The sequence below is a fragment of the Thamnophis sirtalis genome, unplaced genomic scaffold (genome assembly GCF_051295495.1).
Source record: "Thamnophis sirtalis isolate CommonGarterSnake01/CBP01778 unplaced genomic scaffold, rThaSir2_p1.2 scaffold_3, whole genome shotgun sequence".
Taxonomy (NCBI): domain Eukaryota; kingdom Metazoa; phylum Chordata; class Lepidosauria; order Squamata; family Natricidae; genus Thamnophis; species Thamnophis sirtalis.
The window spans coordinates 102,671,553-102,687,972 of NW_028261383.1; the positions used below are offsets into that span (position 1 = coordinate 102,671,553).

General features: G+C 45.0%; 1 protein-coding gene across 7 annotated transcripts in view; it reads right to left on the reverse strand.

Annotated features, from left to right (window-relative positions):
* SH3PXD2B (SH3 and PX domains 2B) overlaps positions 1–16,420 on the reverse strand; it is a 135,916-nt gene that overhangs the window by 21,836 nt on the left and 97,660 nt on the right. For 3 of the 7 annotated variants that reach the window (XM_087709619.1, XM_087709624.1, XM_087709622.1), the window contains exons 6-7: positions 15,632–15,657; positions 12,943–12,981 (exon numbers count right to left, since the gene is read on the reverse strand). In XM_087709619.1, coding sequence (XP_087565745.1) covers positions 12,943–12,981; positions 15,632–15,657 — 65 coding nt within the window. Of the gene's footprint in view, positions 1–8,983; positions 9,572–12,942; positions 12,982–15,631; positions 15,658–16,420 lie in introns of those variants that run through there. The other 4 variants (XM_087709620.1, XM_087709623.1, XM_087709626.1 and 1 more) reach the window with 2 other exon arrangements.

Consider the following 16,420-nt stretch of genomic DNA (forward strand, 5'->3'; position numbering starts at 1 on the left):
TCTTATTCTGCCCTCATGTGCTTTGGAGAATAGGTTGATCCCCTCTTTTCTGTGACAGCCCCTGAAATATTGGAAGACCTCTGCCATGTCGCCCTAATCTTTCTCTTTGTTACACTAGACAGTAAAGAAAACTAAGAAAAGCTCTTCCTTTACATACCAAATTGTCAACCTAACTACCATCCGTGGGGAGACCCAGAGGATAATGTAACCAAAAACTCATAAGGCCTAGAAAATATTATTATCATGCTAAATGACCGTTGTCTTACCTGAACGGTCCTTCTATGGGTGCTGCGAAGGGAATCCAATCATGGGTTAACTTAGCCTTCTAGCCTTGAGACTGAGTATGCAAATATCAAAGTTACGCCTCCTCTGACTGGACTTCCGCTTCCTCCCCAGTTCTTATTACGAAGTCCACCGAAGAAGCATTATGTCAATCCTCAACAAGCCGCAAGTCATCCGGCACTACGGAGTCAAGTCCAGTCAGTAACTAGTCAAAATGGAGCCCTGACCAGCCGAAGCTGCGGGCGGGTTTGGATTCCCTTCGCAGCACCCATAGAAGGACCGTTCAGGTAAGACAACGGTCATTCTCCTGTGTGCTGCTCCGGGAATCCAATCATGGGATATATCAAAGCAATGAACTCCCAGGGCGGGAGCTAGGCTGGTCAGGCTCCTCCGCAGACGGAAGGACCCTTTGCAACACTCTCCGCCCAAAGGACGCCTCGGCCGAGGCGAAGACATCAATCTTGTAGTGGCGAATAAAAGGCGATGGAGATGCCCAAGTGGCCGCCCTGCAAATCTCTTCCACAGACGCTTGCGTCGCCCAGGCCGCTGTGGTGGCCGCACTCCTGGTGGAATGAGGAGTGATTCGCCTTGGAACCGGTCTGGAGTGGGTGTCATACGCCAACGCAATGCAAGCTTTCAACCATCGGCCGATGGTGTGGGAGGACACCTTCTGTCCCATTGAAGATGGCTGGAAGGAGACGAACAGGGCCTCCGATCTTCGGAACGACGCTGTGCGCTTCACATAGCGACGAAGAGCCCTGCGCACATCCAGATGGTGCCACTGACGTTCCCGCGGATGAGACGGGTGAGGACAAAAGTCCGGCAGGACAAGTTCTTGAGTTCTGTGAAACAACGAGTTTATCTTTGGAAGAAAGGTCGGATCCAAACGAAGCACTACCTTGTTCGGGTGGAAGATGCAAAGATCTGCACGAACCGAAAGGGCTGCTAGCTCCGACACCCTCCTGGCCGATGTTATGGCCACCAGGAAGGCCGTCTTGAGTGTCAGCAAGCGGAGGCTGATGGAATGTAGGGGCTCAAAGGGGGCAGCTGTAAGGGCCCTGAGAACCAAGGTCAAATCCCACGTGGGATAACGATGTACCGTCGGCGGTCGTAAGTTGGAAGCACCCTTAAGGAAGGTTCGAACTCGCAAGTGCTGGGATAAGGAGCGGCCTCGGCCACCCCCGACCACCGTCGACAAGGCTGTGACCTGCCGGCGAAGTGTGTTTGGTGCCAACCCTTTGTTGAGGCCGGACTGCAAGAAATCCAGAACCTGGGGCACCGAGGCCTTGATGGGATCGACCCCGGTGCGTCGGCACCAGCGGCAGAAGGCCTGCCAGGTAGCTTCGTAAATACGGGTAGTCGACGGGCGACGGGCCGCTTGAATTGTAGAGATGACTTCTTCTGAATAGTGGAGGGCCGCTAGCATCTCCCGCTCACGTGCCACACGGCTAACTGCAACAGCTGAGGGCCCGGGTGCCGGAGGGTCCCTTGGTGGAGCTGAATCTTGTCGTCCGGGATCCTCCAAGGACGCGAAACGGACAGATGGACGAGGTCTGCGTACCAGGGACGTCTGGGCCACATTGGAGCGACCAGCAGCACTTCCGCCTGTTCTGTCAAGATCTTCTGAATGACCGACGGAAGGATCGGGAGAGGAGGAAAGGCATAGAGAAGGCCGGCCGGCCAACGGCTGCGTAGAGCGTCTACCCCCTCCGCCCCCGGAGCCTGGTATCGGGAGTAAAACCGGGGAAGTTGTGCGTTGTGCGGGTGAGCGAACAGATCCACCTCGGGCAGGCCGAAGCGGCGAGAGAGCTCCTGGAAGAGAATGGGGTGGAGCTGCCATTCCCCCTGATCCACAGTCGCTCTGCTCAGCCAGTCCGCCTGAGTGTTGGCTTCGCCCGAGATGTGCTCCGCCCGAATCGATGAGAGCCTGGGCTCCGCCCAATGGAACAACCTTTCCGCTTCCAGCATCAGAGCTCTGGACTGCGTTCCCCCTTGGCGGTTGATGTGAGCCTTGGAGGCCACATTGTCGGTCAGGATTAACACATGGTGATGAGATACAATGTCCCGAAATTCCAGGAGAGCCAGACGGATGGCCCGCAACTCCAGCCAGTTTATGCTGTTCGCCAGCTCCTGATCCGACCATCGACCTTGGGCCACCTTGTCCAGGGCATGGGCCCCCCATCCGAATAAGCTGGCGTCCGTTGTAACTTGAACTCGGTCCGGCTCCTTGAATGGACATCCCCTGAGGAGCCTGGACGACATCCACCAATGCAGGGACCGCCTGGCCTTGCCCGGGAGCTGCACCTTGATGTGGGAATGACTGGTATGCGCTCTTTGGAAGGGCAGCAGGAACCACTGGAGAGGACGCGCATGGAACCTGGCCCAGGGCACCACGCTGATGCAGGAGATCATCTTCCCTAGCAGCTTGGAAAGCGACAGCAGCGGTACTCACCGATGGGATAGCGCATGATGCGCTAGGCGGTATATGCTCTGCCTTCTTTCCGGGGACAGGAAAACCTCGCACGACATCGAGTTGATGGTGGTTCCCAGATGAAGGAGGGACGTGGTTGGGCGCAGGTGGCTCTTGGGCAGATTGAGGACAAAGCCATGGTCCCGCAATGCGTCCATCGTGACCTGTAGGTCTCGGAGGGCCTGATCTCGAGAGGACGACAGCACCAACACGTCGTCCAAATAACAATTGATGCGTATTGGAATTGAGCGAAGGGAGGCTGCCAATACTGCCAGAAGCTTGGTGAACGTGCGCGGGGCCGAGGAAAGGCCGAATGGCAAGGCCCGGTATTGATAATGACGGCCGTTGAAGTGAAACCGCAGGAACTTCCGATGTGCTGGATGAATGGGCACATGGAGGTACGCTTCTTTGATGTCTATGGAAGTCATCATGTCGCCTTGGCGGATGGAAGCCAATATGCTCTTTAGAGAGTGCATTTTGAATTTTTGGTATTTGATATACTGATTGAGCTGTTTCAAATCTAGGATTGCCCTCCATCCCCCGGAGTTCTTTGGTACTAGGAACAAGATGGAATAAAACCCTAGGCCTCCCTGCCCTTCGGGAACTTGTTCTATGGCCCTGATGGTGAGAAGATGAGATATCTCGGTGTCCATAAGGCGCCGCTTTGACGGGCACCTGGGCACAGGGCACCTGATGAACCTCCTCGGGGGGATGGATAGAAATTCTAGCGTGAGACCCAAACTCACTACTTGAAGGGCCCAGGCGTCTGACGTGAGCTCCGCCCACCGGTGGGCGAAGGCCAAGAGACGTCCTCCTATGGGCCCTACCTCCTGCGAGTCAGCGGTATCTGCGAAAGGATCGGTTGCCCGCTCCTCGGAATGACCGTCTACTCTGCGCCTGACTCTGCTGGCGCCCCCTGTCTCTGGCCCCGGCTCGGTCCTGGCCACGGTCCTGTGCCTGGGAGAACCCCCTGGTATAGTTGGGGACATAGGGGGCAGAGGTAAACCCCGAGTCCCCAGACCGAAAGGGCTGCCGTCTACCATAAGGCTGTGGCCTTCTGGCCACACGGGCACTTGTGGAGGGAAGCACCCTACGTCTGTCCCGAGTCTCAATGAGAATTGGATCCAGCACTGAACCAAACAAGGCCCCGCCCTTAAAGGGCGTGGATGCTAGACGCCACTTGGATTTGATATCAGCTTGCCAGTGGCGGAGCCAGAGCAAACGGCGAGAGGCCACATTGGAAGCCACGGCTCGGGAAGCAAACTTTGCCGCGCTAAGGGTGGCATCAGCAGAAAACTCTAGGGCCGCTATCAGTTTGGTGACATCCTGATGGAGGCGCAGTTCCTCCGGATCCAGCCTTTCCTGTAGCTGTCTCAGCCAAACTAAAGAAGTCCTATTAAAGAAGGAAGCTGCAGTGGCTGATCGCAAGGCCCACGCTGCTGCCTGATGAGTCTTGCGAAGGACCGATTCGGCCTTGCGGTCCTCGGCCTTCAATCCTTCCGAAATTTCAGAAGGAATTAACGCCGGTGAAGCAAGAGCCGCTATGGGAGCATCCACTGTGGGAAACTGCAGGAGGGCCTCCAACTCTGGGGAAGATGTGAAAAGCTTCCTATCACCAGACCCAGGGGGCTTAACCGCGGTCGGCTCATCCCACTGCTTTTGGATTAAATCAAGAAAAAGCTTGGGAGATGGGATAAAATCCTGCAGAGCCACCTGCTCAGCAAAGAGCCGCTCGGTGGCATCCAGGCCCACAGCAGCACTTTCTGCCGAAATTGCCTCCCCCATGTGGGTGGTAGTCTTGGCCTTATATAGCAGGGATTTGAAAAGAGTGTGCCTGAAAAGCCCAGGGGGCGGAGGCTGGTCCACAGGAAGGCCCTCGTCACCAGAGAGTTCCCTATCCTGGATTTCACCTTCTTCCACTAAGGGAGATTGTGCGCTAAACACAGAGTGTAAAGGGGAAGGAGGATCAGTTTGCAGAATGGAAGAATCCCCTTGTACTGCTTGGGGAGCCAGGCCTGAGTAGGCCAGAGTAGGCCTGGAGACCTGGGATCTACGCGCTAATTCCGCATCCACCCCTCTGGAAATAGCCTCTGAGATCATGCTGTAGAATTCAGCAGAAAGGCCCAAATCCTGGCCCTCCAGAGGCCTGAGGCCTGCAGCTGTGGGGGTGAACGTGGCAGAGGGCCCAGCGCGTGGAGGTGAACGGAGAGAAGCCCCACTAGCCTCCGAAATAATTGGGGGAGAACGAGGCCCGAAAGCCCCTACCTCGGGAATAGGGCCCTGGGGAAGCTGAATATCAGGAGACCAACCCTGCTCAACAACCCTCACCGGAGACACAGGCTGCTGAACCAAAACCGGAGGGGAAGAAATGGGAGCCCCAGATGCCTTGGGGGGAACTTTGGCCTTGTCCTTGCGCTTGTGCGACTTATCCCGAACAGTAGATGAGGCTCGAGGCCTACTAGTAGAGGCCCTGGTCGCGGCCCTGTTGGGCCCAGGGCTGGCCCCTCCCTCGCCAGGGGAACGGGGCTCAGAAACTGGCCGGACAGTACCTTGCAATTGATCAGCCATGATATGAGTTTGAAAGAGCTCAATCAGCGAGACAAAGGAATGCAATTGAAAGCACTTCGCCAAGAACGCCACGTGGAAGCAGAGACTAAGAGAAGCGACCTCCTCCCTGAGTCAGCAAACTCGAGTGAGGGAAAAGGGAGGGGCGGAAGCAGTGCGCAGACTCAAGCGCGCGAACAAAATCTGCCTTCTCATCCCAGGCGTTAGAGCGCATGCGTGAAAAGCGCTTCCAAACAAGGTCACCGGCTTCAAAGGCGCGAAATTCAAAGGAACCGCAAGGGAAATTCCCAACAGCCGATCCGTGTAATCCTCCGGCAGCCGCTCCAGCGAGGGCACAAAGGAGGGAGGCGGGGAAGGGGGGGAAGACCCGCTCCGACAAGCCAAAGCCTCGGATCTGACCGCGCCCGCGGGCGGGTGCTATCCGGCAGGGGTGGCAGCGCTGGGAGACTCAGCTTCCTTGCGCGCTGATGATAAGGGAGGGCAGGCGGAGAAGCCCCACTCCAGCTGCAGCGATCCGATATCCCTTTAAGGGAAATAGCGAGGGAGGAATCTGCTGACAGCAATCTGCCGCTTTACCTCCAATCCAGCAAGAAATCCACAGTGAAAAACCAAGTAATTTCATCCTTAACCTAGAAATATTAGCAATTAATCAAGAGAGCGTTGAAAATAAGTCTCGTAGGCTTGACTGAGTAATAAGGACTGGGGAGGAAGCGGAAGTCCAGTCAGAGGAGGCGTAACTTTGATATTTGCATACTCAGTCTCAAGGCTAGAAGGCTAAGTTAACCCATGATTGGATTCCCGGAGCAGCACACAGGAGAAGAAGGAAAGTTTCAATAGCACATTTGCAAAAATCCAGGATCTGGAAATTCAGAACCACTAAGGGGCAGCAGAGTTACCAGAAACCAAAAAACTTTTCCTTTTTCAATCTTAGATGAGAAAAGCTGGCTGAGTTACATTAATAAGAGGATATTGCACAAGTATTTTTCTTGTCAAATAGGACCTTTATACAGCAAGAAATTCAGGTGAAATAAAGCAGAAGTCTGTGATCATGGATTCCTTGGCAGCCCAATCCTATGCACAATGTTAAATCCCAGTTTCAGCTAGATTTTATTCCCAGATGAGGGTATTAGGTGTGACAATACTTTTGAAGGCAATGCTTGTCCTGACTACAAAGGAGTATTCTGAATATTTGGTTCCTTTTAGAAGTATATTTACTACCTATTTAATATTAAACATGCTTGATTTTAGCAGTAAGCAGCCCTTGCTTTAAGGGGAAGGAAATGCCCTTTATTCAAAACATGCTTGAGGAATAGGTTTATTTATATATTAAATTTATATGCTGCCTATCTCACTGCTGCAGTGTCTTTGGGTGGCTTACAAAGTGATAAAAAGGTTAAAACAAAGAAAATATGAAACGGTTAAAGTGAAAATATTAAATGAGAAACGAAAAAGAATAGACAATGTAAGGGCAAGGATTCTTCTCTCTGCCTCATCTGCCAGTCCCAGCATAGATTGCCCCACCATCCAATAGAGCCAGATTTTAAAGCTCTTCTGGAAGGCCAAGAATGTGGGGGCCAACCTCAACTCCAGTGGGAGAATGTTCCAAACGGTGGAGACTACAGCTGAAAGCTCTTCTCCTGGACCCTGCCAACTAAACTTCTTTGGTAGGTGGGATCCGAAGTAGGTCTTTTCTGCTGAAGCAAGTGGGACGTGCAAACCCCAGTTTGTTGGTTAGAAATAATTTCTGTGTATGTCTCTTAAAATGTTGGCACTGTTTACATATTTTGTTTGGCCACTCTAGTGACTATATCATCTGCAGCACTTCTGTACCGATATAATAATGATGAAGACAGATTTTAACTTACATCGATAAAATCTGTGTGTAATTATGAAGGTGGAATACATTATTCCGGGGGGAAACAGCTTGGGATTGAGGAGGACTTCTGCAGGTAACATCTTCCAGTAAAGAAGAAGTATGAATGCTGCTTCTCCCTCAGTGAGAGCATCACCGTATACAATTTCTAGAGGATTATATGATATCAGTGAAATGAAGACATATAGAAATGAGCCATGGTTAAAGTGCAGTATTGCACTTGCAGGCAAACTCTGCCCGTAGCCTGGAGTTCGAGCTGGATGGGCAGGGTCAAGGTTGACTCAGCCTTCGATCCTTCCAAGGTCAGTAAAATGAGGACCCACCCAGATTGTTGGAGATAATATGCAAAACAATTCTTCTACATTGTCAACTACCTAGAGAGTGATGTAAAGTGCTATGGAGCACAATATATAAACCTAAAAGCTATTGGCATTGCTTTGCTATAGAAAATTATGTAAGTTTAAGGTCTTTGCAAATTTCAGTGTCCATGACAGTCAGGGACAAAAGATTCTGATCTAAAAGACTATTCTAAGGAAAGAAATAGTTTTTGTGCAAATAAGAAAAAGCAATGAAGGCAACAAAAACAAGCCAGATTCTCCAGCTGATGCAATAAATTGGCTTTGAATCCAATATATGGCAAAGCACATCAATGCTATGAAGAAAATTTATCAGAGACATCACTATGAAACCAGCAGCAAGAAAAGACAAGAATATTGTGTAGAAAGAATAGCCTAATTGTGCAGTACAATTATGGCTGCACCACTCTCACTTGTACATGACTGCATGATCAGTCCTGGGAAGATCTATAGTTAAATACATCTTCCCAGGAACATAAATGTAGGCTTTGAAAATAAGAGATCATTTCTCTTATTGGTTGCTCAGTATATTCTCAGGTGTATTCCAAATATGACTGGGAGTCCTGTTGGTTGGAAATTGTCCAACAACGCTGGATATCATCAAGATGGAAGCTATGAGATTCTACTATCATGGGTCTATGACCATGATGGAGAACCTATGACACGCGTGCCACAGGTGGCACACGGAGCCGTATCTGCCGGCACGTGAGTCGTCAACTCCAGCACACAGGTGCGCACCAGCCAACTGATTTTCAGCCTTCCGGAGAGCCAGGGAAAGCTGTTTTCAACCTCCCCAGGCGTCAGGAAAGCCTCTGGAGCCTAGGGTGGGCAAAAAACCAGGCCCAATGAGCCTACTGGAAGTTTGGAAACAGATCATTTCCAAACTTCTGGTAGGTCAGTTGGGTCTGTTTTTTGCCCTCCCCAGGCTCCGGAGGCTTTCCCGGAGCCTGGGGAGGGCAAAAATGGCTTCCCCCAGTGCCCTGAAGGAAATACCAACCTCAGCTTCGAAGTGAGCAATGTGGTGTGCGTGGGGAACAACGTGAGTGGGTTGGGGGGCTGTGCGCGCATGCACGTGAGGACAGCGCTTTGCATTATGGGTGCCAGCACACACGTGCGCTATCGCACAAGCACACTCGCATTTTTGGCACCCAACAACAAAAAAGGTTAGCCATTCCTGGTCTATGATACTGAAGGCGAGGAGTGCAGAGGCATAGTTTCTTCTAATTAGTGTCCTGTCTCTGAAAGATAAATGGAGGAAACTGCCACAAAGAGACAAGTCTAATGTCCAGAACAATGATGACTGGAGGGTCCATCTCCTGTCTGTTGCTAACTGCCCCTCTGGTTTAACTAAAGAATGAGGTCAGCAGAAGGCAAACAACTGCAGGAAAAGAGAAGAAAGTCTTTTTCCTGTCCCCAAATCCCTATATAATTACTCACAGTATCCTGGGGCTATTTGCAGCTTTAACATGCAGCCCTGGCATCTCCAAACTGCCTATTACAGCCATCATCACAACGCAGTAAACAGCACAGAGTGGAAAAAGCTCCCGAGTTTATTTTCAGCAGCTTTTTCTTCTTCCCAGGACAATCATCCCCAAACACTAAACAGTGAGTACATTTGCAGGAAAAAAATGGCCATTTTCTGGGATAAGTGTGAGATTCTTAAATTGACGTACTATTTTTGGCTCCTCAGAAGCAGCAAAATGAGTCAGGATTGGCTGCAGTGCTTACTAAATTTAATCAAAGAGCTATATGGAAAGCAGCATTATTCTACAAAAATCTGGGTTAGATAAAAGCTATTTTGTCCAAAATGCATTAAACTGAGTTCCAAAGCCCAAGATTAATGTAAAAGTATTAGACATGAAGAAGATATATAAATCTGACATTGGTTGCAAAAACCAAAGCTCAACATTGCAGGACAAGTTAAAATAAAGAACCACAACCAGAGGTGGTATTCAGCCGGTTCGGACCAGTTCAGGTGAACCTCTAGGGGAAATTTTAAGGACAACCGGCAAATACCACCTCTGTTGGCCCGCCCTCCTGCCTCTATCATTCCCTGTCCTATATTCCCTAGTTTTTTTAGCTCAGGTGATTTGTGCAGTAGATTGCTACGTCTCAGCTGAGCTAAAAAAAACAGCTCAGCTTACCAGCGCCGACATCGAGGGCGGTCTTTGAGTGCTGCACGTGTGTGCATGTGCAAAATGCTCTCTCATGGAACCAGTAGGAAAAGATTTGGAATCCCACCACTGAATAAGATGCATGAAATTAAATGATATGTTTTAGACATAGCGCAACGGTTGAGGTCTTTTGGGGCTTTTGAGTCAAGCTGTGGTTTCCCCAACACTGTCAAATAAAACAAGCTTTGGGAACCAAATGAATGTTTAGAGAAACTGTGACTTGCCACAGAACCTTATGGAGAAATTCTCTTGATTATGCAATTCATTGACTTCCCTGAATTGAGGCATATTATTTAAAGAAATGGCCATTCTTCTACATCTTCAAACATTTTCCATCATTGTTTGGCATAGGTTTTGGACAACAGATCTGTACAAGAATACATTCTTTTTATTTTATTTATTTTTATGTGTTAAGAAAGTTTATATGGCTGCCCAACTACTCATGGTGACTCCAGGTGGCTTACAGATGTAAATTTATGTTTATATACTTCTTATTTATGAACATTATTGGGGAAAAGAACTGACACCATCATTAAGTGTTGGAGAAGACTTCAGTGATGCATTTCTAAAGGCAAGATTTTTAAATGACCTATTTCTAGAAATAAGATTTTAAATACTTTTTAATTATTGATGGGCAAAACTAAATCATTAGCCAAATGGAAACTGACAGATATAAAGCTCAGGAACTGAGACCTAAGATTCCTTTCAAAGACAACAATTTTTATACTATTTGGGAATAATTTTTGATTCCATTAAAATACTTTGAAGAGGATTTTCACTTCATTAAGTTTTTAGTATTTGCAGCAGCTCCATACCTAATTGGTTATAGCCTAATTGGTTAGGCTGTACATTTTTAACATGTGTAATAATTGATTTAAATTAATTTTTGATGTCTCCTGAAAATAGATAATCCTTGTCCAATCTAATTTGCATTTCCAACTAACAAGTTAATAGAAATGCTTTAGTTAACATTGTAAATCTTGCTCTGAGGAAAAGTAAAATGCCTTCAAACAACCAATTATTAAACAACTGATAAAAGAGCCTGGATAAAAATGCCTCTTCAAAAATAGGGACATACAGTCCAGTTTTAACTATAGTTTAAAAATATTAAAATAATTCAGAGTGCTAATTTCTCATCTTCTGGAAATCCTGACAGAATATTACCATATCTTGATCTACTTCAAATCAATTCACAAGTGATTGCAAATTGAGATTGACCAGTCAGCCCAATGGCCAATCTTTGTTTAGGAATTATCTGAAGGAATGTAACTCTATTGATTATTCTTGACTTCTCAATATCTTTGATGTCATTGACTATCATAACTTAATATTTTGGATCACCCAAGAGATCAAATAAATAAAAGGTGCTGGTTTGCTCTGTTTCTATCTCTCACACAGGTTTCACCTGGCGTTCCCTGGAGACAATCACTCCTTGAAACAAAAGCTATTTATATATATATATATATATATATATATATATATATATATATATATATATATATATATATATATATATATATATATATATATATATATATATATATATATATACACATACACATACACACACACACACACACACACACACACACACACACACACACACACACACACACACACACCTCAATGAGTCTTGCTATCTCTCCTTGTCTTTCATTCATGTACATGAAGCCACTGGAAGAAGCCTGTTATCAGTATGTCGATGACACATCCAAATCTATTTCTTTGCAATAGCTGCAGCTAATGACATAGCTCCCTCGAGAGCCTGCCTGCAGTTGTTAATGAGTGGAAGAATAAATAAAGTGAAGCTGAATCCAGATAATAAGGAGCTGCTCATTATGAAGTGTCATAATGCCAGGGAGGTGCTAGATTTCCCTGTTACAAATAGATCGCACACCCCTGCCTCCTTGAAAGATCACAATTGCACTTTAGGGACACTTCTCATCTGAATTTCCCCTAACTTTTCACATGGTAGAAATGGCCTCTTATTAGCTTCAGCTCTACAGCTCGTTCCTGGAAGATCATGGTCTTATAACTGTAGTGCATGAATCAGAATACACTCAGGCTTGACTACTGTAATGAAGCTTACATAGATGGGGCTGCCTTAGTTCCTTCTTTGGAACTTCCAGTGGGTGAACAACTCAGTGACCAGGCTGGTCTCTGGGAGAATTGTACTAGAAATCCTGCAATAGCTACCAAGGTGTTTCTGAGTGAAAGTCCAAGGCAATTTGGGTCCAAGCTGTTAGCAAGCATTTCCTTTTATAGGATCCCCAATTACTGAGATGCTCTGAGTGGTTTTGCCTGCAGCTGCTGGGGCATGATTTGTCCTGAATCAGAGCCAAGCCTTTGCAGCAGCCACAGTTCCTGGGAATGCACTTCCCATTGAGTCAATAAAATCACCCCTTGGTTGCCTTTTCCAGAGCCATAAGAACAGGTTTTTTAAACATTTGAGTTTTTTTTCTTGTTTAGAATAATTCAAGTTTAATTCTGATGTTTATTTATTTATTGTATGCCTTCAAGAGACCTCAAAAGACAATAGCACATAATAATAATAATAATAATAATAATAATAATAAAAAATACTTATTAATAATTATTAATAATAATAATACCTAGGCCCCTGGGTGGGGCCCGACTAGTAACCAATGCCAAATCCGGCGAAACAACTGGCCGCTGTGATACAATTGTATAATAATCATCATCATCATCATCATCATCATCATCATCATCATCATCAACATAATAAATTATGAATAATCAGAGATAGGCTTATTCAGATTAAACACATGTAATTCAATCCTGTGATTAGGCATTAAGACATGTACTGTATGTATAAAAATAAACACATCGGAAAAAACAGCGGTGATTTATCCAAATCCAATTTAACCATACTATCTTTCACCAGATATCCCAAGTCATTTTCATTCAACCCATTATGAAATTTCTTCCCAGATTATCACCAGAGTACTGACGCCGCCACCAGCAAAGCAGAACAGTTACTACTACCTAGTTAGCTGAAAATCAAGCAAGTGGTGTTTGATTATGATAACTGTCGTATAGTGTGGATTTTTTAATTATTAGTTTTTGGTCCCACGCTCAACCTAGAAGGAAGCAGTGGTCCTACAAAGCCGTGACTGATCAGAATACCCAAGAGAAGCAGCAAGTGTTGCTCAGCAGTTAAGGAAAGAAAGTAAAGTCTCAAGTAGTATGCTTTGCTCTTACTATCTCTCGGAAGGACAGAAGCCGTTGTCTGGATAAATCCTGATGAAAGAACAAAAATGATGGAGAATGGCCATGAGGAAGGTTCAGGAAAATATACATTCAGAGAAGGGAGAGTATTAGGGAGGTTAATTGTATGCCAATTTGGACTTTCAAGTTAAGGAAAATATGTCTACCAACAGTGAACTGATTATCAGAGTTATGAATCCTTGTAAAGCCAAAGCAAACACCATTCATCTAGGAGCAAGAGATATGAACTTGGAAAAATCTTACAGAAGAAAGAAAAAAAAAGATCTGAGGGATAAAGAGAAAAAAAATATTCAATTATTTTTACTCTTGGAGGTCCCTAAAATGGATAGATAATTGATTCTATTTTTTCTCATATAACAGTTTGGTGAATCAGATTTAGAAAATGTGAAAAGTGACTTCCCTTCAATTCAGTTGAATTCCTGCTGACTATGTGAATATATTCAGGTGGTTCTTATGGGAAGAACAGACCATTAGCTTTTTTTTCAGAATTATTTTTATAATTTTCCAATCTAAACAAGTCTGGAATGTTCTGGGAATTTTCTATCTACATATTTACAGATCCACCCCTGCTTAATAAACATATGCACAAACTAAATATTCTCTTCCTCCTCTGAATTATGTTGATCTGGCAGTTTTCTAGGACTTTAGGATGAGCTTTTAAAACAAGAATCAGCCAACAAACAGTTGCCACCTGCTGTTCAGGAAAGTGAAGATTGTGCTAGCTATGAGGTTCGAGGGATGTGTCCGACTGATTTCTCTAGAAGAGCAGAGGTGTATATCTTTTCTGACTCCTACCCCATGACACAATTAGAGTCATAGGAAAAGATCAACATTTAAAAAGCAGTCCCTGGCCTTGCTTGCAATGGATCTACCTAACATCTCCCCGTGTGATTGATATATTTAAATGGAGTACATTTAATGGGACAGATTCACTCAATCTTTACGAAACCAAGGGAAATGGTATGTCTGCAATCTGTCTCAATTAACCTATTCTGCCTTCGCAACTCAGATGGTATCATTTGTTGTGGAAAGAAAACCGGGAGGAAAATACAATGCTAAACAATAATCACATGTGTATTTCATCAACTATTTGCTGAGCCACCAGGCATCGCCAAGTTCCTAAACCAAAACAAAAGTTTCTGTGTTTGAAAAAAATGCAAGTGATTGTTTTGTTTATTAGAGGAAAACCTCAGGGTGAACTTGTTGGGGGAATATTGCTGTAGATTGTATTTATCTGAAGCAATTAACCTAAGCAGAATAGCTCAGTGGGAAAAAGACCTTGGTTTGTTTTTAACATAAAACCAAAGGCACAAAAGAAAGGCAGAATTTAAACTTTTGCTAAACAACTAGAACTACTTTAACTACGTTTTTCTAGAACTACTTTTTAAAACTTCTTTCCAGGGTACGCAAGTACACTTTCTTCCCACTGTTTACTCACCTCAGTGGTGATATCACAAAGAAACCCATTACAATGTGATGCAAGCAAAAGCAGATCCCCTCACACACATCAGAGGTGGGTTCCTACCAGTTCGCACCTATTCGGTAGAACCGGTTCGTCAAATCTACCGAACCGGTTAGAAGAGGTTCCACCAGTGGACCCGGAAAGCAGGCCACACTTACAGAAGAGGTTCCAAAATTTTTTGAAACCCACCACTGCTCCTTGGATATGATTATTCTACACTATCATGCTCATATTTATAAAACTCAGTGCCTCTGTGAAAGGTAAGGATGACTACTGCGTTTGTGGTGCGATCACAACATTGAGTGTGTTGAAGTTATTTTAATGCAAACCAAAGATGCCTTTTAAAAAACAAGTTTACATCATATTCTTATGCATGCCAGTGCTGTGTGTGAGATAATTTAAGGTGGTTCTGACAAGTGTCGTTGGCATCTTCATATCCGGTCACATGGGCAGCAAGCCACTCCCATCTGGTCACATGGGCAGCAAGCCACTCCCACAAAGGAGGCCACACCCACAGAGTAGGTTTGAACAATTTTTGAAACCCACCACTGACACACATATATGGAATATGTACTGCTCAATTGACCTTTTATGTGCCTCACCAAAACATAAGGAAACATCTGTCAATTGAAACAGCCATGTCCTTTGCTATTGCCAGTAACTCTTAATATTTCCCCTGGTCAAGGTATCATTGGAGTGCATGCATTCTGATTCAGAGACCATCATAGTTACAAACACACCAAGAACATTCCATTCCCATCTTCTTTAATACTGTGCTCTCTGCTATTTGGTAGGAGATAAAGTTGCAGCTTTTCTCTGAAGAACTTAAGCTGCACTTGAAAATCTAGAACAAAAGCCAAAAATCTCAAACTGACCATCACAGATATAAAAAAAGGGCAGATAAAAGATGAAACCTTCCTCCACACCCATCCCTTGACATCTTTAATTTTTGGCATATGCATTTCTGCCTTGCATTAGTGGAACAAAATGGGGATAATAAAAGGGCAAAAGGTAAACTCAAGCAGCAATTTGAGAAGAGTTCATTTAGTTTTTTTCTTAGAGATGGTTCCAAAAGCATGTAGATCAGTCAAGCTCTGTAAAGGCCAATAGATGTGGGCAAATTCAAATAATTTTGTAACAGATCAAAAGAGTTTGAAAAGAGATAAATATTAAGCAGAAAAGTACAAGTAATGGCCTTACCAGATCGCTTCTTTCCAATTGGTTCACTGCGGAGGAAAAAAAAATTAAATCAGTAAGATAATGAAATAACTCTGTCAATCTGAATGAAAGTGGATTTATTCCAAGAGCCAGGAAATAAAAATTCAGACCTACAATGTAGCCCAGTCACTGACTGTTTGAATTACAGTATACAGTTCTGCACATCAGTTGCCAATAGGATGCTTAAAGATTTTTCATTTTTTCTAAGAGATTCTTTTGATTTTCTTCTGAAACATTCTGACACAAGAATGCACACAAATCAGCTATCCCTTTCCTTTTGCTGCTCCCTAAACACCTTCTATTGCTTTTCTACAAAAGTCCAAATAAGAGGGGAAAAAATAAGGGATGTATATTTTTTGGAGAGCTGTAGAGTGATATACGGAGAATATTTTCCTGGCAACATGAATTTTATATGAATTTTAGAGAAATGGCAGATATATTTGCTGACCACAGACCAAAAAGGATTGTGAAGATAGCCCATATCAAAAATCTATTGTCATATGGCTGTGGTAGCTTGGTAATTACTGGTCCTCACTTCCAGAAATATTTAGAACCTGGGAGTCTCAAAGTTGAGTGTGGAAAATATTGTCTAACGAGTCATATTTTCATTTGAGGACAGATCAGTCTATCAGAGATCATACTAATTTATATATTGTCTATCCACTGTTTGTGAAAATCAACCTGACAAAAAAATGAATATACCAACCAGACCAAATATGCTTCATATATTCTCAACTTCCCTGCTTTCCAAGCCACTAAATACCATTTTGT